Source organism: Balaenoptera borealis, assembly GCF_965194805.1.
Source record: "Balaenoptera borealis genome assembly, chromosome: X".
NCBI lineage: Eukaryota > Metazoa > Chordata > Mammalia > Artiodactyla > Balaenopteridae > Balaenoptera > Balaenoptera borealis.
In genome coordinates, this window is record NC_138881.1 from 17250126 (window position 1) to 17274980 (window position 24855).

The window sequence follows — 24855 nt, forward strand, 5'->3', positions numbered from 1 at the left end:
CAGGGATAAAGAGTAGCTTGATTCTAAAGACTTCTAAGGAGGAAAAGCAGCTTATACACAAAGGACTGGGAACCATAACAGTAATAAATTTCATAACTGCAACACAGGAAACTGGAAGACAATGGAAACAATGCCTTCAAATATCTGAGGGAAAATTATTTCTGATCTAGAATTTTACGTCCAGTCAAATTATAAATTAAGTGAGGGGCAGAATAAAGGCATTTTCAGACATGTAAAGTTACAAAAAATTTACCATCCATCCAGCCTTTCTAAAGTAGCTACTAGAAGATGTGTTTCACCAAAACTAGAAAGTAAACTGAGAAAAAGGTAGGTACAGAATTTAGGAAAGGAGATCTAATACAGCAAAGATGTGAAGGATATGTGACTTCAGTACAGGAACAATCTGTATAAAGCATTATGAAAACATTACTAGGAGGACATGAAAAGGGAAACTGTGTGTGAGAGAACTAAATCCTAATCTTCCATGGTAGGAAGTCAAAAGATTATGTCTCCAAATGAAAACAATCAAAGAATTACAATATAAAAATACTGAATGTGGAGGTAAAAGGCAGAAGCAGCAGCTAAAGAGATGGAAATCACTGTCTCTGGGGGTCAAGAACTGGGATAGGGAGAAGGGTAGGAAAAGCACTGCTATTTTATAAGACTCTATACACATATTACTTTGATAAAAATAAAAATAAAATTTAAGAACACACCAGCAGTCTATAATTCCAATATGTCAAGTAGCTTCACTTTTCTATGGTCTCTTATATCGCTAACATCTATATAATTTTACATACTTGTGGTAGCCAAATTCGTTATAATGTTCACTTACAAATTTTTATTACATTCATTTTTGTGATTATATTTGAAATATTTCATTTAAATAATACTCTATTAAGTGGTATACCATACTTTTCTAAACATTCAATATTTATAAGATTTCTAAATTCTCGATATTGTAAATAATGTTGCAATGAAAATTTTCAAGTGCACAAAATCCTTCTTCGAGATTATTTCCTTAGGTTCCTTTAGCAGCAATAATGGCTCATTGTACTTATTGCAAAACCGCTTTCTAACTTATGTTGCCATTATATGAAATAACTCATTATTTTATATGCATTTATCAGAAAACTGGAACATTTTCCCAAATGTTATTTATTTTATCCCCTTGCATAAAATGTATTCTAAAACCCTTTAGGTGGAGGTTGTAAAGTTATTTCTTAGGAACTCCTAACTCAATCATTCCTTTTACAGTTATTAGTTGGAATTCCATTGTAAGGAAGAGCTTTCCCTTGTTCTCCATTAATTTATGGATTAACTCATGGATTCTTTATTCAGTGGGTTGTAATCGATCACTGTCATTATTTATTGCAATGTTTAAACTGTCCTAGATTTGGCCAGTAGGAGCCTTTTAATAAATTCCTTATATATTAATATTTTGTAATATTTGAGGCAAATAATTTCCTGATTTCCTATTTATACTATTTTTCATTGTATAAAAGGCCAAAATTTTTTGTACTGTCAATTTGTTTGTAATTTGTGCTTTGCTCAATATCTCTTCACAAGTTTCCTAGGATGTGTTAAGTTGTAAAATTCAGTTAGATTGTTTATTATGGTATATGGTTTAAGAGAAGACTCTAGTTTTTTTGCAGGTTGTTCATGAGTATTTCAAACAAAATTTATAAAATCAGTATTTAATTTCCCATTGTTCTAGACACCTGCTTTGTCATACAGCACAGCACTTACTCAATATTTTTGTAACAAATACATGAAACTTTAATATATAATACTTTTGTACTGTTTTGTTCCACTGGTTTATATGCCTGTATTATTTTCCCCCAAAACACAATGAATTATTACTGCTTTTAATAAGCCTTAAACCTGATAAAACTTGTTCCTTTCTCATTCTTCTTTTTTAGAATACTCTTTGAGGCATATGTTTTCAAGTGAAATTTTCAATATTTCAAGGAAAATGCAACAGGAATCTTGAGGATATGGAGCTAACTGGATGACTAGAGGAATACTAAGAGTCTTAACAACCTTCTCTAAAAGGAACTGGGCATGTATTTCCTTTCCCAATATCTTTTAGGTTTCTCAGAGTTCATAGTTTCCTTTACATATACTATGCACAACACAAATCCTGTTATATACATGAAAAAAACTACTTTTGTTGCTTTTGTAAATGAACTCTCTTAAATAAGTTCCATCTATGCAGCTTTATAACATGGAATTCATGAGTATAAAATTATAAAAGTAGTGATGTAGAGTAGGGCACTGAGGATATAATTTAATTTCCTGGCCCTAGCAAGAATCAAGTAAGTAGTATGCCAGGGGGTGGAGACTGGATAGGAAAGAAAATACATTCAGGAAGGGAGCAAGAGAACAGAAGCAAAGGATGGTGTTTATAGAGGGAGGTGAAATTTCTTGAAACGATGATAATATCCAGTACGAGTTACTAATTGGGAAAAATAACATCAGAAATAATAAGTGATCATCACAGATATTCCTTCCAGAATATTTTAAAACCTTTAGAAAATACAGGTAAGTTGAAGAGGAAAAAAAGAGATGTCAGGAATCAACACACAAAATAATTAGAGGTTATGTGGTAAAATAACTGATACTACTTTAAAAAAGGAAGATCTAAGTATTTAAAAATCTATGTACAATTTTTTCTAAGTGACTGTTTACCTATAAGAGCCAAATCTGACATTAGATTTTTCAAAATCAGAGGCTTAGAATAAAAACTTATTTGGAGACCAGAAGTCAAAATGATAAAGTCCTTAGAATAAAAGCTATTTTGCATCATAAATCAGTAAGTTTTCAAAACATTAAAATAATAATATGAACTGGAAGATGCATCAAACCTAGTTTTAAAATTCTAAACTTCTACTTGCCTAAAGCCCAAGAAGAATTTATAATACTTCTTTTAAGGCATGGCAACTCCCATTCTCACTAGTCATATGATTCCTAGCCTCGTAGGAAAAATCCACTAAAAGAAAGTCTAAATTTAAAGACAGTAACGGGAACAGATTCTGAATTTAAGTGACTGGCCTAGGAGTCACATGAGACCTATTCAGATTTTTCAGTTTGTTCATACTACGCGAACACTACAAATAACAGTAGCACTTACCTTTCAATGTGGCCTTCTTCAATACTTTCATGGCGTAAAGCTGTCTAGCATCAGAGCCTGAGATTTTTTTGACTAAGAAAACCTGTATTTAAATGAGAGAAAATAAGTCTTACAAAGTATCAGAAACTAAACTATTGCTAAAATAAGACCCCCTCCTGTAATATAGCTTATTATTAGAAAGATTCTGATACATTAACTATTTTCCTTAAAATATTACCAATTATAAATACAGTGAGTTGTAAACACTGGTTATTACTTTGGGTGTCAATATAAGTGAATACATTTTTTGTTGTTGTTTGCCAATTCCCAAAGACCATGTAACATGTAAGACAGAAACAAAAATCTTTAAATCATGAAGCAATTAGAGAAAAGTCTAACATGTTTAAAGTATAACACAGGTGGTGATTGCTCTGCTTCTAACAAAACAAAAATTGTGATTCCATAAAAATTGTTATACAGAAGTTCCCCTTGACCACAATTTTCTGTTGATTCAATTCTGTTGACGAGTAGTCTTTTCTATGTATGAAAACTCCACAATTTCTCATTGCTGGGCAGAACAATTTATTTTTAATTTTTAATTGAAGTATAGATGATTTACAATGTTGTGTTAGTTTCTGGTGTACAGCAAAGTGATTCAGTTATATATATAAATATATATATATTCTTTTTCATTATGGTTTATTACAGGATTTTGAATATAGTTCCCTATACAGTAGGACCTTGTTGTTTATCTATTTTATATACAGCAGTTTGTATCTGCTAATCCCAAACTCCTAATCTATCCCTCCTTCATCCTCTTTCCCCTTTCGTAACCACAAGTCTGTTCTCTATATCTGTGAGTCTGTTTTTGTTTTGTAGATATGTTGATTTGTGTCATATTTTAGATTACACATACAAGTGATATCATAAGGTATTTGTCTTTGTCTTTCTGACTTCACTCAGTGTGACAATCTCTAGGTCCATCCATGTTGCTGCAAATGGCGTTATTTTATTCTTTTTTATGGCTGAGTAGTATTCCATTGTATATATGCACCACACCTTCTTTATCCATTCATCTCTTAATGGACATTTAGGTTGCTTCCATGTCTTGGCTATTGTAAATAGTGCTATGAACACTGGGGTGCACGCATCTTTTCGAATTAGAGTTTTCTCCAGATATATGCCCAGGGGTGAGATTGCTGGATCATATGGCAACTCTATTTTTAGTTTTTTAAGGAACCTCCATACTGTTTTCCATAGTGGCTACACCAATTTACATTCCCACTAATACTGCAGGAGGGTTCCCTTTTCTCCACACCCTCTCCAGCATTTGTTATTTGTAGGCTTTTTAATGATGGCCATTCTGACTGGTGAGAGGTGATACCTCATTGTAGTTTTGATTTGGGCAAAACAATTTAAAACACATATACTGAAGAAGTTTACTCACAACTATTTAATGTAAATTAAGTCAGAACCCTGCCTCCCCATCTTTCAAAAATCAAATATACACATATACCTAAATATTAAGAATACAATTCCCAGGGGAATTCCCTGGCGTTCCAGTGGTAGGACGCTGCTGCACTTCCACTGCAGGAGGGGTGTGGGTTCGATCCCTGGTTGGGGAACTAAGATCCCGCAGGCCGTGTGGTGTGGCAAAAAAAAAAAAAAAAAAAAAAAGCAAGCAATCCCCAGGTATGTTACTGAGTATCTTGATTTTCCAAATATTTTTGGCTCTTTTCAAAATATAGTGTGGGATTTATGCAAAATGAATAAAGTCTGCTCTAAATAACTCACGGTCATGCTATAACTTGTCTAATACAATACAAAACTATCAATAAATCCCCTCTACTCATTTTGACCATTAGTTTCATGATCTTTTCCAGCAAACCTTTACACAGACTTGCTAAATGGACCTGAATTTCAACTTTTTTTGTCCTACCCATTCTTTCCTAGCAGTGCTATTGAGCTGCCACAGATGGTAAGAAGAGACTCTATTACAATCAAGAATTAACTCTAGGGTCAGCTCTCTATTACCTGCACTAGCACACTAGGCTATTAGCACAAAATAAAAAAATGATTCATTCAACTGATTCTAGGGCAAGGCAGAGTTCCTTACTTCGAGAAATTGTGCCAAAGACAATGGTCAATGACCTCAAGTCCAGTGAAAAGTGCCACAATGTGCACAGAAACCCTGATGCAGGGTGTGTTTCTCTCCCTAAATCACCCCCATTGTCCCCCTTCACCGTGGCCCACGGTGAAACTTCCTTTTAGCCAGTTAGCAGTGAGCCAACCTAGGGAGCGAAAAGTGTATTCTCAATCAGGGTTGTTCCTAAGATGGAATGATGTTTAAAAATTAAAGGCAATCAGAGATTATGAATATTTTTGAACTGAAATAAATTCTAACTAGGTGGGGATAATTAGGATTTATCTGATATTTATTATTCATTCTTAAGATTCCCTAATCAAGCTTCTTCGCACTATTCTACAAGAAAAATTCTCCTCATGGGTTCAAACTTTCTTCACCCTACTTTGAAAGCACCCTCTTGATACTTTTCAGCACATCTTAGTTTTTGCAAAGGACCTTCACAAGCATTTGTAACGCATCATCATGATAATTTTGGGAGGCAGGCCTACTAAGCAATGCCTATTTTATAGCTAGGGCTTTGAGATGTTAAATAATTAACTTAGTGTCACAGTGGAGGTATTGGGATAAGAATCGGGCCAGCCACCCAGTTCTGTGCTTCTGCTCAGGGCACTCAATCTGTTGCCTCTGGCTGGTCACCAGTCATGTGCAGCAGGAGCAGCAGCAGTCCCAGATGCCATCAGATCTTCCCCCACCAGCATTTCTGACTTTTCGAATCCCCCATGAAGCTATTCTAGGCTGTGACAGGTCATCCCTGTTTCCTTGGCTGAGACTGGCTTCTGAGGATGAGTAAGAAAGGAGACGCCCTATTTTTAACGTTTGCTATTTATAGTAAGGTATTTAAGTTACTTTTAAAGAAATAAAGGGAGAAGCATGCTAACTCCTGGAAACTTCAATATTATGTTCCCTGAAAATATAATGTGTAGAAATAAATCCATCTATTTTGATTTATCCATAATAAATTGCATGATAATACAATCTCATAGCAGATATTATGTGCTTGGCCTTATATCATTTAATTCTTACTACTACCCTATGAGGGCAGGACTATTATTTACTCATTAATTCTTTCCAGAACTATATGTTAGGTACCGTGCTATTGGTTCCATACTGAGACATGGTTCAAGGCATACATGGCCCCTACACTCATGGAACATACAGTCTAGTGGGGGAGATAGCCAATAAACAAATAATTACACAAACAAAAAACTGCAATTGTGGTTAGTGCTGTGAAGATGAGGTATGTAATTTCTGAGAGGGTAAAAATAGACGAATATGACCTAGGTCAGGATGGCTGGGAAGACTTCTTTGAGATCTTAAGCTTGAGAGGAGCCAACCAGAGGAGGAAGGGATGGGGGTGGGGCAGTGTTTTTCAGGCAGAGGGAACAGCATGTGCAAAAGGCTTTTGCTTACGAATTAAAAAAGAAGGCCAATGTGGCCAGAACACAGGCAGTGAAAAGTATATAAAGTGATGTTGATGAGGTAGCTAGGGGGCAGACTGAGGGGCTCCTCAGCCATCTTAAGGATTTGTCTTTCTCCTAAAAGCAAAGGGAGGCCTCTAAAGGGTTAAGCGGATGGAGTATAAGACTAGCTCTTGTTGGCTGTCATGTATTGATAAATAATGGCTTGAGGCAAGAATAAATTTGGGAAGCCCAAGGTAGGAGCCTCCTTCAATAGGCCAGGGAGAAATGGTGGTGGCACAGACTGGAGAAGTGGCAGGGAGAAGGAGAGAACAGGCATGATTTGAGAAATCTTCACTAAATCAAGAGAACTTGTGAATGGATCAGATTGGTGGGGGTGGGGGGAGAGCGAAGGGCGGGGACTAGAAGGATATGTCAAGAATGCCTCTCAAGTTTCTGGCTTGCTTAACCAGAAGTCATTCATAGTGATAGAGAAAAATGAAATAGAGGTTTGGGGGTTAGGGGAAAATCATGAGTTTGGTCTTAGATACGTTGAGTTTAAACTGACTTTGGGGCATGCAAAGAGAAAAAAATAAGTAGCTGTACATACAGTTCAGAGCTTAGAGCCACAATCTAGATTGGAGATATAAATCTGTTACATCAGCTGTATGTGGGTTTTATTAAGATAGTGGGCATAAAGAAATTAATTAGTAGGGAGTATAGAGTGAGAAGGGAGCCTAGAATGGAACCTTGAGAACTTCAATACCTAATGACTGCCTAGAAGAGGAAAATGGGGCCCCAAGAGGTTAAGTAACTTGCTCAAGTGCTCATAGCAACTAAGTAGGAAGAAAAAACAAAACTAGAATCCACGTCTGGCTGACCTAGAGCTCAAACTTGCAACCATTATCTTCTTTTGGCTACTTAATCTATATCTGGATTAAAAATATCACTTTGGGCTTGAAAGAGGTTAACAGCTGTAACAGATTACCTATGTTAGCCAAGAATTGCTAAATAATCCCATTAAAATATACAAGAGAGCAAAACTGGTGTTGTTTTGAAGCTTGCAAAGCATATCTTCAAATGCTTCCTCACAGAGAGGTGGCAGGGAAGCACTGCACTGTGAAAGCTGAATGCAATCTCAGAACGTTCCTCTTGCTGAGAAATGGACTAGATAGATCAAGTAGTAGTGATTATAATGCTGTACTTCTCAAAATGGAGTACAGGAAGCGCTCCTGAGGTATGCAGCAGGGGGACAAGGAATACTTGAAAAATGATAAAGATGTTGCAATTTTAGTTGGTGGACTTGGGAAATAGTTGAGAAATATTTTTGGATATTAAAAACAGACACAGATATCATTGAACAGAATGCAGCCTTTGAGTTCATTTTAAAGACAAGCTATAAGTCCCCCAAATTTCGTACGTGTAGTGGTAACCCCCCACCCTATTTCCTTGGGAGGACCTATTCGCTTTCTGCTGGTATTAGGGGTACTCTGGAGGAAAGATTGAGATGCACTGTTATAATGTACTGTAAGATCACCTTCCGATTCTACATGAAGACTCAAAAAGAGGCCAGTGTATCATGGGAACATTTTGTGATTTTTTAATCATTCAAGAAGTGCAATCAGGGAGGTCATATAGTCTTGAAGATAAAATGAATATGTAGTGAACACTGCCAAGTTATGAAAGTTCCCATTGTACTTCTGAATGACTTTATTCACTTTGTCACACTTACTGATAGTGAGAATTGTAAAAACACAGGAAATACCGCATTGTAGGAACATCAGTAGTATTTCATAAAATATTTCTGTTCCCCATTTGTATGAAATATACATGAATTCCAAAAAGCAACTTTTTAAAAAGCACATATTCATGACTTACCTTTCCAAATGATCCCTGCCCTAATACTTTTAAAAGTTCAAATTGGGAAGGATCTGCCTTTTCATGTCCTTCCTTTACATGATGTGTGATTGCAATTTCTTTGATACTGCCTTCTTCCTGTTGATGCAAATGTAAGGGGATAAAACAGAGTTAGAGCTACTTCCTCTGGCTATAAATCAAACAATGTAAATTTATTGTATCATATTAGAAATCCTCAAATTAACATACACTAACCACCTTTACTGACCCACCAAGTAAAAAGAGAACACATGCCAAGCAAATATACTTTCAAGTTAAATGTCAGAGAAAGAATAATACCAGCCAACCACATAGGCCAGTTTAACATCTACATAACATTAGTTCTGAATATTTTCAAGTTTTCACTCTTCCTACTGGAGATAATCAGAATGATTAGTTTCATGGGGTGAGGGCAGAGGGTGCAAAGAAGTCTGAAAACAGATCAGAGTAATATGGTGTGCTCTGATATGTGATTGTATTAGGTAGAACCAACACTATACACAACAAAACCTGATTACTGGGGAGAGGGGTTGAAAAATATTCCAGGGTCAACATGGAGATTTCTATCCTCAGCAAGGCCGTTTGAATTAGCCTGCTGAAGTTTACTGTGTTTGAAATATCTAAGTTACTTTCTGTTTCTAGGACTACCTGAGATCTGAGATGGGAGAAAGGAATAACTCTAAAACACAAAATCAAAAAAGATTTAACATTTGGATGGAGGATTAGACAGAAAAAAAATGTTCAGCATGATGGAACAGTAGAAGGTCTTAGAGTTAAGAGAAGGATACTTAAAGAAGGTGGATGCTTTACTATACCTGAGAGAAGGTGTCAGAAGAGAAAGGTTGAAAATACATGTAAGTATACATAGAATTTCAATTACTTAATTACCCTGAGATCAGCAGATTAAGTACACCTTATTTATTCAATAATCAAGACATGTACTTTATCAGCCCAAAACTACAACAATAAAACAAAACCCAACAAAACAAGAAACACAAGCCTGTCAAAGACTATCTTCTTTTTTTGCCTATAATGTTTTTTCTAGTGCATACGTACTATTAGTAGAATCTAAATGTGTTATACAAACATAAATAATTCATTATTTTTATTACCATTGTATTCCATATAAATGCTGAACTCAACATTCTCTGAGACACTCACAGAAGGCTGGCAATATAAGGAATTACAAAGAATTCTCAAAAAGATATACCAAGGATATCCTAATGTGGTAGCTTTTGAAAATGAGTAGTAAAAGGAAAAAAAGCTCCTATAAGAGGACAAAAAAGAAATCCAGGCCCACCAATTTACTCTGTAAGACAGAAGCTGTAGTTGGTAGAATGTTCTACTACTAAGGCAGCTTAATCATTTTGGACTTTCTTGGAACTCTGGCAACAATAATAAAACAATCCCCTAATATGGTTTAGTCTTTTATTTTGTAATTCCATATGTATTATCTCATTTAATTCTCACAACGATCCTGTGCAATAGGCATTAGGGTAGAATCAAACATTAGCTCACTCCTTCCTGGGCACCCCTTCTCTCCAAATGAGACCAATGTGTACAAGGGCTTGAGAGTGATAGCTGTTCCTAGGCGCATTAGGAAAGAAAGGAAGCAAATTATCAAATTCTTTAAAAAAAAATAAAATAAAAAACTTTCAAAGAACAATGTATATGTGGGATTGATTAAGTAAGAAAGATTTAGATTAAAATCCAGCAAATATTTATTAAACACCTAACATGTATCAAGCCCGGGTTAGGTGTTTTTTCACCTTTTCTATTAATGCTTCATGCAAATCTTTTGACTACATATCAGTATTAGAGAGGGCTGATGATAACACAGCGTATACCCCAAAGCAAGCAAAAACATTTCAGAACTCTCTACAGACTCCCCCATTCACCATTAGAAATTTTAAAGGTAAAATAGTCTGAATATTCTACAGTCTGAAGTTTAAAGAGATCAAGTAAAGATCACAAGCTAGTAGCTGGCAGATTTAGGGTCCAATTCCAGGTTTTCTGACTTCTAACAACTTCTAAAACAAGGATCTTAGCTTTACACCACATTGAGACTGTCACAGGCTCTTGGTGGTTCCCCATCCAAGATCAATGACAGGAACATACAGACTTATTCCCCTGGTCTTTGTAACTGGTCTGTATCTCTTAGGTCAGTTAGCTAAACTGATTAGTGAAGTGGTCTCTGAACTTTTGGTAGTACACCATTATTAATTTTAAAAAGATAGCATATACCCAATATTTGTATACTTATTGGCTTATATATACTTTTTGTATTACTAAATTATATATATACTTATAAATTATATACTTATAAATTATATACTTTTTGTATTACTAAATTATATATATTATACATGGAAATGAAACTATAAAGAAGTTCTCCTCTTTCTTTTCTGTACCCTAAAGTGCTGTCTCATCAAACTGTGAAGACTAATGGATAACAGACTTGAACTCATGAGGCTAAGTTCATGGGTTGGATTCCAGCATGTGCCAGTGTGCCTCCTGTGGGAAAAAACGAACTGTTCAAGAGCCTAACTGAAATCTAACGGCTATTTATGCCCTTATATCATGACGCTGTGAAGAACTATACCCTGTAATGTTCTATATATTTTACCACTTTTCTTTCTTGGGTTAAGTGGGATGTAATTTATTAGGCTGCAACATTATTTCATCTTATATTTCATAGCAAATACCTACTACAATTGTCTGTCACAAATAAAGATGCAACACAGGCAAGGAAGGACTACTGAATTATAACCGTTCTGCATTTTGTCACAGGCATACAGCATCAAGCCTTACTCTCACAGTGTGAGCTACAATCAGGCCATGGATCTCAAAATAAACAGCAGTTACTATTCAAGAAAGATTTCATCTTTGATGACTATCCTTCCTTTCATGTCAAAAAATTACTAAAAAATGTAGAGTCTCCCTTTGATCCCTTCATTCAATAAACACACTTAAGCACCTATTATGTATCAAGCATGGTGCTGGGAATACCTTTCATTCTATTTCCAGTAACATCGTCCTGCTGTAATCCTTCATTACCTTTCCTGTAGGAAACTGAAACTAGCTTGGTCACTCCTAATGCCCCTTTCTGCCACCGCCACTCCAATCCATCCTCCTGACAAATTCATTTTCTGAAAGTAGACAGCTCCAGTTACATGACCAGACTGCTCAAAAACTCCTCCAAGTTTTTCCAAATTAAATGCACTGCTTTACCTTGGCATTGGAGGCCTTCTACAATATGGCCTCAACCTGCTTTTCTGGTATTATTTCCCAACATTCCCTTACACATAGCCTTCTGTCAACTTGGGTTATTTCCTGTTCCCTAAATTTTTTGTTTTTAAAATCAAAGTAATACATGCACATGGGTAACAAATCAAATAGTGGTAGAATAGCTTATGGTGAAAAGCAAGTCTCTCCTCACCCCCATACCTAAGCTTTAAAAAAAATTTAATTCTTTCTGCACTTACTTTGATCATTTCTTAGTTTATTAACTTTAAGACAATACCTATTGATTTAAAAATAAGATGAGGGACTTACTTATATTATGCCCCTTCCATCCATCACCTTCCTCCCCACTGTTTGATAATTATATTAATTTCACAGAAACCTCTTGTTTTTTCTATAAGTTTTAGACAGAATCCTAACTCTTCACTTTGTAAAAGGAGGGTAATAGTGCCCATACATTCTTTCCCTCAAACTTCCCCCCACCTGCTAATAGCTTATTTTTATTAATATTTAAGGTTATTAATATTAAGAAAATTAACATTCTCTCCTGTAACCACAACCAAATCCTTCATGCTCTTCCTACAGCTTGATTCTAAAAGCTGAAAGCCTATATAAGCAGCAGCATTTTCATGACAATATATTGCTCAAACGCAGGCTAGGAAGTATATTAAATTTCCTTTCATATGGGCCCCTAACAGTGACTTCTGGGACAATCCAAGGGGACTTTAAATCTTAGATTTTTACCATACTTTCCATTCTTCTGAGAGCTCTCTCTTACCCTCCCATTAGGATGGGTTGTTCTCTAGGCCTTGCTGCGTAGATATTATCTCGGGATATATCTTCAGTGCTTTCCTGGTTGAATCCACTATTTTCAGTTTCCCATGTCTCTCTCTTTCTTAGACTACTCCCTTGTAACTTCCTAAGAAAGGTGATGTGGAAGAAAACTTTCTGGATCTTGCACATCTGAAAATGTCTCTATTTTGTCTTCACATTTGTATAATTTGGCTTGCTACCAAATTCTAGAATAAAAATAATCTTGCTCAAGAATGTTGGCGCCATTCGTCCACTGTCTTCTAGCAGTCAGCACTGCTGATGAGCTGGATGATGCTAGCCTGATATACACTTTTTGGTACGTGACCTGGTTTTTCTTTCTGGAAGCTTTAAGAATTTTCTGTCCTTGTATTTCTTAAATTCCACACTAAGTGAGATAAATATGGTCTCCTTTCCTTCAGAATGCTAGATGCTTGGTGAACCTTTATAATCTAAAGACGTGAATTCTTTACCTCTGGGGGAATTCTGACATTTCTTTGATAATTTCCTTCCAGCCACTCTTCAGGGTTTCTCTTTTTGCAACAACTCTATTAGCTGGATATTGTATGTCTGGAATTTAATTTTCATCTTTTTTTCTCCTATTTTCTGTCTCTTTTCTGAGAGACGTCCTTGACTTTATTTTCCCACCCCCATACTGAATTTTTTATCCTGGCAAATCTTATTTTAAAATAAATCTTCAAGTGCTTCTTTTCTCAATATTTCTTTCTTTTTTTAAATAGCACCTTCCTCCACTCCCTACCTCTTCCTCCCCAAAATGGATGCAATCATTCCAAACCTCCTTGAGGACAGTAACTAGACTTTTAAAAATCTTTTTTCTAAATTGGGATGCAGAGGATACAAAAAATGTTCTCGGAGGTGGAGAGAAAAGATCAATGCCTATGGCCCAAGTTGCAAAAACTTGCAAAAACTATCCCCAACACATTTTTCTGCTCCTTCCCAGTTGAAATTTTTACTAATCATATCAGCAAACCATTTTCTATCTACTTTTATGTATATGTGAAGTCACAGTAGCATAATAGGCACAATATCCTTGATTGGTATCTTGATCCCCAAATTGTGCTTTATGTCACCAGTCTTTCCAAGTTATGGGACCATGAATATTTTAGAAATGAATTTGAGGTTCAATTAGGACATAATACTAATGCTTGGGCAATCTTGGACAACAGATAGGAAAGCAACAATGTGCTCTTCTAGCTCATACCTGGAATCCAATGAGATGGATGCAGAGAGGGATATCGAATTTCTGAAGACATTGATAACCAAGGACAGATTAATATTTGCATGTGACAAACCTACCTTAGGTCACTAAATCACCTGTTACTGAAATAAATCTGTCACATTACAACACAGAACTACAGTTTGATAGTTTGTAAAGTTGTGTTTTTGCCTGTAAGTACACAGTGAAGCAACTGTAATTTTATGGAAAAAGAATTTTATCAATGAAGTAGAGCAGAGATGTAAGTTATATCCATTATAATTACTCTGTGAGGCTCACATTTTTACATTTTCTGGCACAACTGTACTTTAACTGATACATGGATACCTGCCCAGTCATTACCACAAAAACTTACTTTGTGTATTTTAAAAAGTTATAAAAAATTCCATATTTTTATTTTTACAAAGTCTACGTTTATTTGCTAGATAAAGGTCTACCTGTAGGCAAAACTGTGAGGCTGCCAGCTGGTCTACATCACAACCCTGTATCCGTCATCTACACTCCCAGCACTTTCAGACATTTGGTACTCACAGTTGCCAAACTCAGAGGTGTTCAATACTCTCAAGCTATGAATGGGAATTCATTCGTTCATCCATTTAAACATATATTTATTGAACACCTAATACATGCCAGGCACTCTTCTAGCTGTCTGAGATATACAATAAATGAAACAGACCAAAATCTTTGCTGTTTTGGGGAGAGACCTAATAATAATAATAATAATAATATGGCTCTTGTACTTTTGCTTCTTCCTGACTGCCTGGTCCTGATGGAAGTGTTTCTGATCTATGACATATTCTCTTAGGCTCTTTCCTTTTTGTTAGAAGGCAATTCAGATTATGGGCCAGGTACTGCACTAGGTATTAGCAAAACTGCGATACAGAAGAGTATCTGCCTGCTCTCTAGGAATTTACCTAGGGTTTCAAAGATGTACTATTGGGTAAATACTTGTTGAGATATGACCCTGATAGATAAAACAAGGTCAGTTCAGTTAAAAAAAAATCTATGGGACTTCCCTGGTGGTGCAGTGGTTAAGAATCCGCCTGCCAATGCAGGGGACATGGGTTCGATCCCTGTTCCGGGAAGATACCACATGCCACGGAGCAACTAAGCCCATGCACCACAACTACTGAGCCTGCGCTCTAGACCCCGCAAGCCACAACTACTGAGCCCGCGTGCCACAACTACTGAAGCCCGCGCACCTAGAGCCCATGCTCCGCAACAAAAGAAGCCACCGCAATGAGAAGCCCGTACACCGCAACGAAGAGTAGCCCCCACTCGCCGCAACTACAGAAAGCCCGCGTGCAGCAACGAAGACCCAACACAGCCAAAAATTAAAAAACAAAAAAAACAAAAAAACAACTATAATTTTAGGAATTTGTAAAGAGTATCATTTTAGACATCACAGAAAAATGGCAGAAGAAAATTCATGGACAGGTGGATCTGTCGTTGTTCCTCCAGTCACAGAGAAAGCCACCTCATTTGTTTCCCAGGACCAACAAAAGGTCGATAGGTTCCATCTTAAATGGTCTTTGAGGTTCACCCCTTACTGGGAAAAAATTAACTCAATGTTTCCTTTTCAAGTTGAAAGGGAAAAAATAAAATTTTGTTCTTAAAATGTTTTTAAAAAGGATTAAAGAAAAGGAACTGAAACAGACACTGCTTACCAGAGTTATATAAAACCTAATACTGTAACATGCAAATATCAAGAAAACAAACTGGGTGACATTAATTGATTTTAAAGAATGATTCAACATTTGGCATTATGCCCTGCCTTGTATACATAATTTCCTTTTTCCTCCCCTCCCTTGAGTCAGGAAGTGTGTTCTTAAGGCATTTGTATTTTTTAAATTGTTTTTAATGTCAGAAAATATTGTTGAAGCTCAAAATAAAATATTTAAATATTCCTTAGTAAAAGCCAATAAAGTATTTTCTACTCATGGATATGTAACCATTTTTTGGCCTATCATAAAAAAAAAAGACCTGACAAATGAAATTATAAGATTTTATTTACCTCTTAAATATAATCCAAAAGTAAAGTAAATAAAGCATCGCTTTCTATATAGATAATTATAGTTCAATAATATACTTTTTAATTTTAAAAAGATATGTTAATTTTTTTTGATGATCAAGATACATAAAAATATTTTGGCTGTGACACATAATTAGTCTTGTTATTCAAGCTGTGGTGAGAAACCACATTTTAATTTATTCTAGATTACAATTTGACCAAATCCAATTTACTTGATTTGCTAATGAATAATACGTTCAGAATTTTTCATTTAGCCAAATTCTTTAAGAGAGTATTCTAGGCCAGCTTCTTTTTTTTTTTTTTTTTTCCTAGGCCAGCTTCTTGAATCTATGTTTGAGAAAACAGCTTTGCTGGTTCTCCATACTAATATTTTCAATAACTGCTGGAAAGAGCACTGAGTTTTCTCCCAATTGGGAATCCCGATCAACAAATTTAATTCCCTTTAAAGAGCAACAGGATAGCACAATTCTCATGGCAAAATATCAAGTAGATTTTGGCAGGATTTTAGATTAAATACAATGCAAATTATCATTCACTAAGCACATTTTAACAAAGTTACGCTTTGAAAACTGTGCCTACTGTAAGATAAAATTACTTGCTTAAAGCTAAATATAATTGATTAAAAACTTCAAATGTTTAAAAGAACCAATTTCAACAAAAATCAGTTTTTAAGTTCTTGACTGTTTAAAATAACACATTCTCCTACTCATCAAAATGTTGCTTACATTATTATTACATAGTAATCTCCTAAATATTAGTAAGTTCACAATTTTGTTCACGCCTAGTTCAATACTGAGAGTTACAGTCATCTGTTTTATTATACAAAATTACAAACACTAACAAGATTAAAAATTACTTTAGCACTAAAAAGGCAATGTAAAATAAGTTTACAAAATACACAGAGTTGAAATAGATAATATAAATAGCTGGCTTACTTTTAGTAGATAGAAATATTATTCTTTAAATGTTCTATAAGAACTGGTTTTGAATTTTGAAAAGCTTCTTAAAAGAACATATAAAGTGAAATAATTGTTTAATTAGTATAATTATACTTAGCTCTAATCGAAACATTTTAGTCTTTAAAGAAGTTGAACAAAGCTTACCTGTATAGAGCGAACACGAAAAGACAGAAATTTAAACATGGCTATGAAACCATGATGGTGATAAAGAATTTCTAACGGTAAAACTTAAGTTAGAAAGGGAAGGCCAAGCCCCTGCAAAGTTTTCCCCTACCAGCTGTTCCGGCAATTAGAAAATTTCCTGTCAGGCGGGTCCTGAAATGCTAGAGAAAGAGGCATGACAATTTTCCTGTGGTAAAAGAAAGGAGAAACGTAATGGCGAGGGCACTAATGTAGCTGATAGGTAGAGAGGCCAGAACAGGAAACCAAAACAGATTTGCTGATAGCAAAATCCTGTTGAAATGTTCGTACTCCTGGTTCCCAGAAATCCAGACAATTTTCACAACCCGTGAAACGAACATTATTTCATTTCAGAATCCTGAGATATGCTGGTATTTCTTAACTATACGACACTTTAAAAGCAACTGAAACTAGTCAGCACAATTAAAATAACAAGTCATCAATTCACATGTGAAATTTTACCCTTCGTAATGTTTATACACACACTCCAAAGGGCAGTTTCAAGACTATTTTAAGGTTATATATAGACATGTCATGGGTGTTCCCTGTCAATGAGGAAGAGTTTCCAAACTACGGGAAGAAAATGACCACATGCAAGAAGCTTTTTGATTGTGATGTAAGGACAAATTCTTCCTGTCTTCAATGAAAGTGAATTACATTTAAATTCACATTGGTTATGAACATCAATTATCAACCAGGTTAAAGACGTCAAAGCCCACAGTTAAAACTCACATTCCTAGCTGATAAAATCTAAATTAAAAAAAGTCCACTCCCTGGGCTGTTAGTGAGCAAAAGGAACATTTACTGAAGAAGTCAACCTGGAAAAGAAGGAGGGGTCAAGCTACCAGACAATCCCTTACTCCATTTCATCCTCTAATAGCTTCCAGAAGTTATTCTACGGTATTTTTGCTTTGGGAAATATTTTTGAAAGTATGCCAATATTCAGAACATGATCACTGAGATAGCGGCATTTAAACAAAACCAAAGGACAGAAGCATCGAGAGCTGTGGGAAAATACTTTATTTAACGTACACAATCTATGTGGAACCAATAAAAACCTCAAATGTTAATCTACATACCCTATACGAATTTAATAAAATCACTGAATTTTCAAAACCTGAAGAGCCTCTAAAAATCACCAAGCTTGCTCCAAGCTTGAAGAACTATGATCAAGGCAGGCACGTATTTGATGACGGAGCTATCTATCATGGGAGCTCAGTGCTGCTGTCCTGTATTGAGCAAACATTAGAGGGTCCATTAGGTGCTACAGGTACCATGTGAAAGGCCAGGGCTCTTCCTGCTAGATCAAATTTTTATGGCAATGTTCTATAAATGACCTAATGAAAGTTGAAGAATAAAAAAAAAACCTGCTTGGGACTTCCCTGGTGGCGCAGTGGTTAAGAATCCACCTGCCAATGCAGGGGACACGGGTTCGAGCCCTGGTCCGGGAAGATCCCACATGCCGCGGAGCAACTAAGCCCGTGCGCCACAACTACTGAGCCTGCGCTCTAGAGCCTGTGAGCCACAAATGCTGAGCCGACGTGCCACAACTATGGAAGCCCGTGCGCCTACAGCCCGTGCTCCGCAACAAGAGAAGCCACCGCAATGAGAAGCCCGCACACCGCAAGGAAGAGTAGCTCCCGCTCGCCGCAACTAGAGAAAGCCTGCACACAGCTACGAAAACCCAACGCAGCCAATAAATAAATAAATAAACAAACAAACAAATAAATAAACTTATTCAAAAAAAAGACTGTCAAGAAGAGGCAAACATCATGGTTACTATAGAACCAATTAAGGGGTACAAAATAAAACAGGAGTGTCTCTGTACAGAGTAGTCATCAATTTTACTCAAGTAATACTTAAGAACAGAAGCAACCAAATAACCTTTTTTGAATTTGAAGGATTAGTCTAAATTGGCTTTAATGACTAGTGATGCTCAGGTTAACAATTCACATTTTACTGTGAGTTATGCTTTTTAATATTACCCCTAAAAAATGAAGCAATATTTCAGATACCAAAATCTGAACTAAGTCTCCCTCAGATGAAATGATACCTTAATTAAAACAGCATGGTACTGCTGTATAAAAGATAAGCAGAGTGACAGAAAAGAATGTGACACTTTACATCTGAGGGAGATGTTAGGATATTTGGCTACCTGTTTAGCAAATGCAAGCCATAAAGGAAAACACTGATATAGGTTTGATTATAAAATTCAAAAACTCCTCTACGTCAAAAAGCACCATAAACAAAGTTAAAAGACTAGCTCACATGATTAGAATCCCTTATATACAAGATATCACTGAGCAACTGCTTTACTTGGGTGTCAGCTATCTCCGAACCAGAACGAACCCGTATCTCATTACAAGCAGTTGAAACACTGAAAAATACCTCAGTGTTCCTTTTGTGTGTGCTCAAATATCCATACCATGTCTAAGTATCAGAGGTATCCCAGGAGTCTTGTCAGGCTTAGAAATATTTTGGCAGTAAACCCCAGTGTCTATGAGAAATGTTTGGACATTTTGTCAATTTTGTATGAGTACAGAAGGGACATTGCTTATGGCATTTATTAGTATTTAAGCACAACCCACTGTCCCTATCAGATTAAGCTTCAGAACAGGCAAACAGCACATAGGAGGAACTCAAATAATGGCTGCCCAATTAAGTATCATATACTGAAATCTGAAATGGACGCTACTTGTGTGGTTGTGCACATGAAACCAGATATTATTGTTGGTATTTTCCTGCCTCTAACCTTTTTCCTGCCTCTAACTTTTAACTATCTTTAAATTTCTCTTATTAAATTTTCAGCTAGTTTTTCATTTTTGTCTTATTGGTTTTATCATTTGCCTTACTATTTGAAAAGTAATTTTATTATAAAAACTATGCATGTCCAGTATAGAAAACTTAAATAATAAAGATAAACAAAAAGGAGAAAAACAAAAGAGGGAAAAAATCCACTATGTTGGTGCTTTCTAGTCTTTTTCTGTATATACACACACATACACATGGACCATAGCACACATATTATCACTTTTTTCTCTGTAGAGGGCCAGAAAGTAAATGTTTTTGACTTTGCAGGCCATATTGGTCTCTGTCAACACTGCCACTGCAGCGTGAAGAGGAATGGGTGAGGTTGTGTTCCAATAAAACTTCATTTACAAAAATATGGGGCAGGTCTCAGGTACAGTTTGCTGATCCCTACTTTCTATTATTAAATCATCCTCAATGCATTATTAATGACTGCAGAGCATTCTACTATACTAATCCCCTATTGTTGGGTATTTGATCTTCTATATCACTGGGATGTCCCCATCTTTTGTGCACATTCACAATTTATTAGAAATAATTTCTGGAAGTGGCACTGTATTTCTAGAGGTAGAGTATGCAGCATTTTAATGTTTCTTGATCCTAACGTATTTGCCAAGTTGTCCTCCGGGAAGAACCTAAAAAATAATGAGAGAACCACACCAAGACCTCAGGCAGGGGTAAACTACAGCCAGGCAGGGCCAGTCAAGGGCTAAATCTGGTCATGCCCATGTCTATTTACATAAGAGCTCCTGCTGGTTTTTTCCCTACATAATGGCTACAGCTGACTTGAGTAGCTGCCACAGAGCCTAAAATATTTACTACCCAGCCCTTTATAAACAAAGTTTGCTGACTCATGGTCTTGAGTCCTCCAACAGAATGAGCAGCAAATGCAAAAGCCCTGAGATTAGGAATCGGCTTAATGAATTCAAAGCACAAAGGAAAGACCTTGGTGGCTAGAATGTGGTGAACACCAAGGAAAGAGAAGGAAATGGGGAAGTAGGTTCGGGCCACATTAAGCAGGGCCTTACAGACTATCAAGAAGTTTGGATTTGGATTTGATTTCAAGTGTAATGGGAAGCTAACCTTCCTCATTTTAGGCAGCGGCATCAATACCAATCTCCCAAACCTGTAAGTCCTTTCGGGCTTTTTCCTTTCTAATCTAACTTCCTTCCCTTCATATTTAATCCATCAGTAAATTCTACTGATTTTATCTCTGAAATAAATCTCAAATCTGTCTATTTCTATTTTCTCTGACACTGTCAGTACAAACCATTATCATCTAGTGCCATCTAACTGGTTTTCCTCCTTCCAAATTTTTCCTGTGCAATCCTTTCTCTTCACGGCAGCCAGAATAATTTTAAAACAGAAATCAGGCTTGGTCGTACCCCTACCTCACATTCTTCAATGGCTTCCCATCCCAGAATAAAACTCAAATTTCTCATAGTCTATGGAACATAAAGCAAACACTAATAAATGCTACCTTGATCCTGACTTGGGAATATATTCAGTAAATCATTCAAATATGATATCAATATTTGGTTTGAGACATAATCATTAATATCAGACTACTTCCTCTTCACTAAAAGAAGAATGAATATTCAATATTATAAAATGTCTTTTTATTCTCTATTAATATAAACTTAGTTTCTCTCCTTTGACCTACTGATTTGATAGATCAATAGATGTCCTAATATGCTTGTATTCCTAGGAAAATTCCATAGTTTTAATATGTCTGTATTTGATTTGTAAATTTTTAAAAGGATTTTTGTATCTGTATTCATAAAGTGGCACAGTTTCCTTTTCTGTGTTAACTTTCATTTTCAGGGCTATGCTAACTTTATAAAACGGACTAGAAGGCGATACAATTTTTTCCTATGCTTTAGGATAATCTATTTCTTGAAAGTTTCCAAGATTTCTCCTACTGGGGCCTGGGGCCTGGCACTGTAGTGGTGGGGGACGAGGGGATGTTTGTGGCGGTACGTGTTCTTTAATAACTTAAATTTCTCCCTTGCTATTGGTAAAGTCATAGTTTTTCTATTCCTTCCTAAATGATATCGTTTAGATTTTCTTAGAAAACCACATATTTCAGCAAGACTTGCATATCAGTATAGAGATATATTTAGTATACTATTATGTTTTTTAAATCAAATTTAAGGAAAATTTCTAGCGTATCTAAAAGTAGACTGAATAGTATAACAAACCCTCATGAACCCACCACTCAACTATAACAATTATCAACTCATGGCCAATCTTGCTTCATATACTCACTTCCCCCCACTCTCATAATTACTTTGAAGCAAATCCTAGACATTATATCATTTCATCTGTAAATATTTCAGTTATTATGATATTTTAATCTCCTTCCTATCTGTGGTTATATACTGTTTTGCTTTCCTAATGTTGTGCATTTGCTTTTTTTATTTTTCCTGTTTTCTAATTCACTGATTTTGGAATTTAAATTTAAATCCTTTCTCTTGCTATTTATGGGTTTACTTTGTAGTTCTTTTTCTAGCTTCTTTCACTGAATCCTTAGTTCCTTTATTTGAATTCTCATTTATTAATAAATTTTTCTTTCAAGTATAATTCTGACAATATCATATAAGATACTACTATATGCTAAGAACCATGCTTTACATGAAATTACTTCAGTTAATTCTCACCACAATGAGATAAGTAAATACTATTATCCACACTACAGATGAAGAAACTAAGGCTTAGAAAGAAGTTAAGGAACCTGCTGCCCAAGTTCCCACAGTTTGGAAGTGGGAATGGCTGTGACGTTGGTGGGAGCATAGACAGGCAATTCTATCTGGGGAAGGAGCATGTATATGTATGGCCAGTGGCTGACTTAGGTCAGAAGCCAGGAGGTGTTAAACCTTTTGATAAGACCCTGAAGGAAGACAGCTCAATAGAGGGTCCATAGCAGAGTTTCTGAACACTTTTTCTACACCATACGTTATATTTGTCTGGCGAAACCCAAACCTTGGTCAAACCCAATTATCAACCATCTTCATGACTCCATGATGGCTGAACCCTGCTGGAGAAAAATAAACTGCTATAATAAAAACTTAAAATTAACATGCTCTTAACCAATTCCTTCAGATACAGTTTTTTTGTATGAATCAATTTTTCAGACAGTAAAGGGTTTAATATCTAAGGATTTCCATTTAAGTACAGGAGAATTATTCTGTAGCACACATCCATCAGTAGATAATGTTATAAAGTGCTATGGTTCTAAGGTTTTAAATCAGAGATGGGAAATAAGTTTTATGATCATCAACCTGAACCAAATGGTAGTGGCTTCCTAGAGCGCTGAGAGGGGTTGCTTCTAAGGCCCTGTGTCAATGGAAAGCACGCTATATTCCACTCACAATATCTCCCCTGAGCATGACGAGAGGGCGAGGGGGCAGCACCACCGATGTCCCAGCTGGAATCTTGCAGTAAGCAGCAATACACCCTAGGTGGTGTTGCTGGTCACCCTATTCACACATTTTTTTTCCTGCTTAGCCTGGAGTTCTTTTTTTTTTTTTTTTAATAATTTTTTTCCCTCTCTATTTATTTATTTATTTTTGGCTGCGTTGGGTCTTCGTTGCTGCATGCAGGCTTTTTCTAGTTGCAGCGAGCGGGGGCTACTCTTTGTTGCAGTGTGCGGGCTTCTCATTGTGGTGGCTTCTCTTGTTGAGGAGCACGGGCTCTAGGCACGCAGGCTTCAGTAGTTGTGGCACGCGGGCTTCAGTAGTTGTGGCTCACGGGCTCTAGAGTGCAGGCTCAGTAGTTGTGGCACACGGGCTTAGTTGCTCCGTGGCATGTGGGATCTTCCCGGCCCAGGGCTCGAACCCGTGTCCCCTGCACTGGCAGGTGGATTCTTAACCACTGCGCCACCAGGGAAGCCCTGGAGTTCTTTTTACTTAGTCATTTTTGTCTAAAATGGTTAAATTAAGAGACTCATTTAAGTACAGGAGTTACAACTTTCAATACACCAGTATTTCAGGTTGACTCAATAAACTATTCATACTTCAAGAGAACTTAGATGAATTTTCTTTCTTTCCAAATTATGGTTTAGATCAGTCAAATTGAAAAAATGGGTACTATGATAAGTAGACTAGAGCAGAGGAGAAGCACATTTGGATCACAGGGATCATATGAGTTAGGCAAGCCACGATTTTTTTTAAAAAGGGGGTATTTTTTTTTAAAAGCTCTTAGGGGTGGAGAAAAGGGACACTAGAAATAAGAAATAGCCCTGAAAGAGGGCCAAAAATGTAGTAAAGGAAAACTTACATGCTTGGAAATTTTGCCTATTATACACATACTCTATTTAATGCCACCATGCAGTGCTAATTATAATGCTATTTAATCTCGGAAATATTTTCCTAAGTGGTATATACTTAAATCTACTAGAGCATATCTTCCCCATGCTCTAAGTGCTAAAATATACTTTCAGCTAATGAGAGTTAGAAAAACAGACAATACTCTACACAATTAGTCAGTAAGTGTCATTAGTGTATCACTCCACAAATGTTCCCTGCCAATGAGCAAGCACTCTACTGTACTTTCCTGTTTTGAGTGGGTTCTTCGCTGTCTATTGTCTACTCCTCTAGGATTTCTCGTTTTCTTTTTTAAATTTATTTATTAATTTTACTTATTCTTGGCTGCCTTGGGTCTTTGCTGCTGCACATGGGCTTTCTCTAGTTGTGGCGAGCGGGGGATACTCTTCATTGCAGTGAGCGGGCTTCTCGTTGCGGTAGCTTCTCTTGTTGTGGAGCACAGCCTCTAGGTGCGCGGGCTTCAGTAGTTGGAGCTCACAGGCTCAGTAGTTGCGGCACACAGGCCCTAGAGCATGCGGGCTTCAGGAGTTGCAGTGCGTGGGCTCAGTAGTTGCAGCACGCGGGCTCTAGAGCGCAGGCTCAGTAGTTGTGGCGCATGGGCTTCGTTGCTCTGCGGCATGTGGGATCTTCCCAGACCAGGGATTGAACCCATGTCCCCTGCATTGGCAGGCGGATACTTAACCAGTGCGCTACCAGGGAAGTCCAGGGCT

General features: G+C 36.5%; 1 protein-coding gene across 6 annotated transcripts in view; it reads right to left on the bottom strand.

The window, feature by feature from the left end:
- The window catches only part of RPS6KA3 (ribosomal protein S6 kinase A3), a 108329-nt gene that overhangs the window by 44955 nt on the left and 38519 nt on the right, over nt 1-24855 (bottom strand). For 5 of the 6 annotated variants that reach the window (XM_082375628.1, XM_082375624.1, XM_082375625.1 and 2 more), the window contains 2 exons: nt 8534-8650; nt 3134-3215 (listed from right to left, as the gene is read on the bottom strand). In XM_082375628.1, coding sequence (XP_082231754.1) covers nt 3134-3215; nt 8534-8650 — 199 coding nt within the window. Of the gene's footprint in view, nt 1-3133; nt 3216-8533; nt 8651-16976; nt 17382-24855 lie in introns of those variants that run through there. The other variant, XM_082375627.1, reaches the window with a different exon arrangement.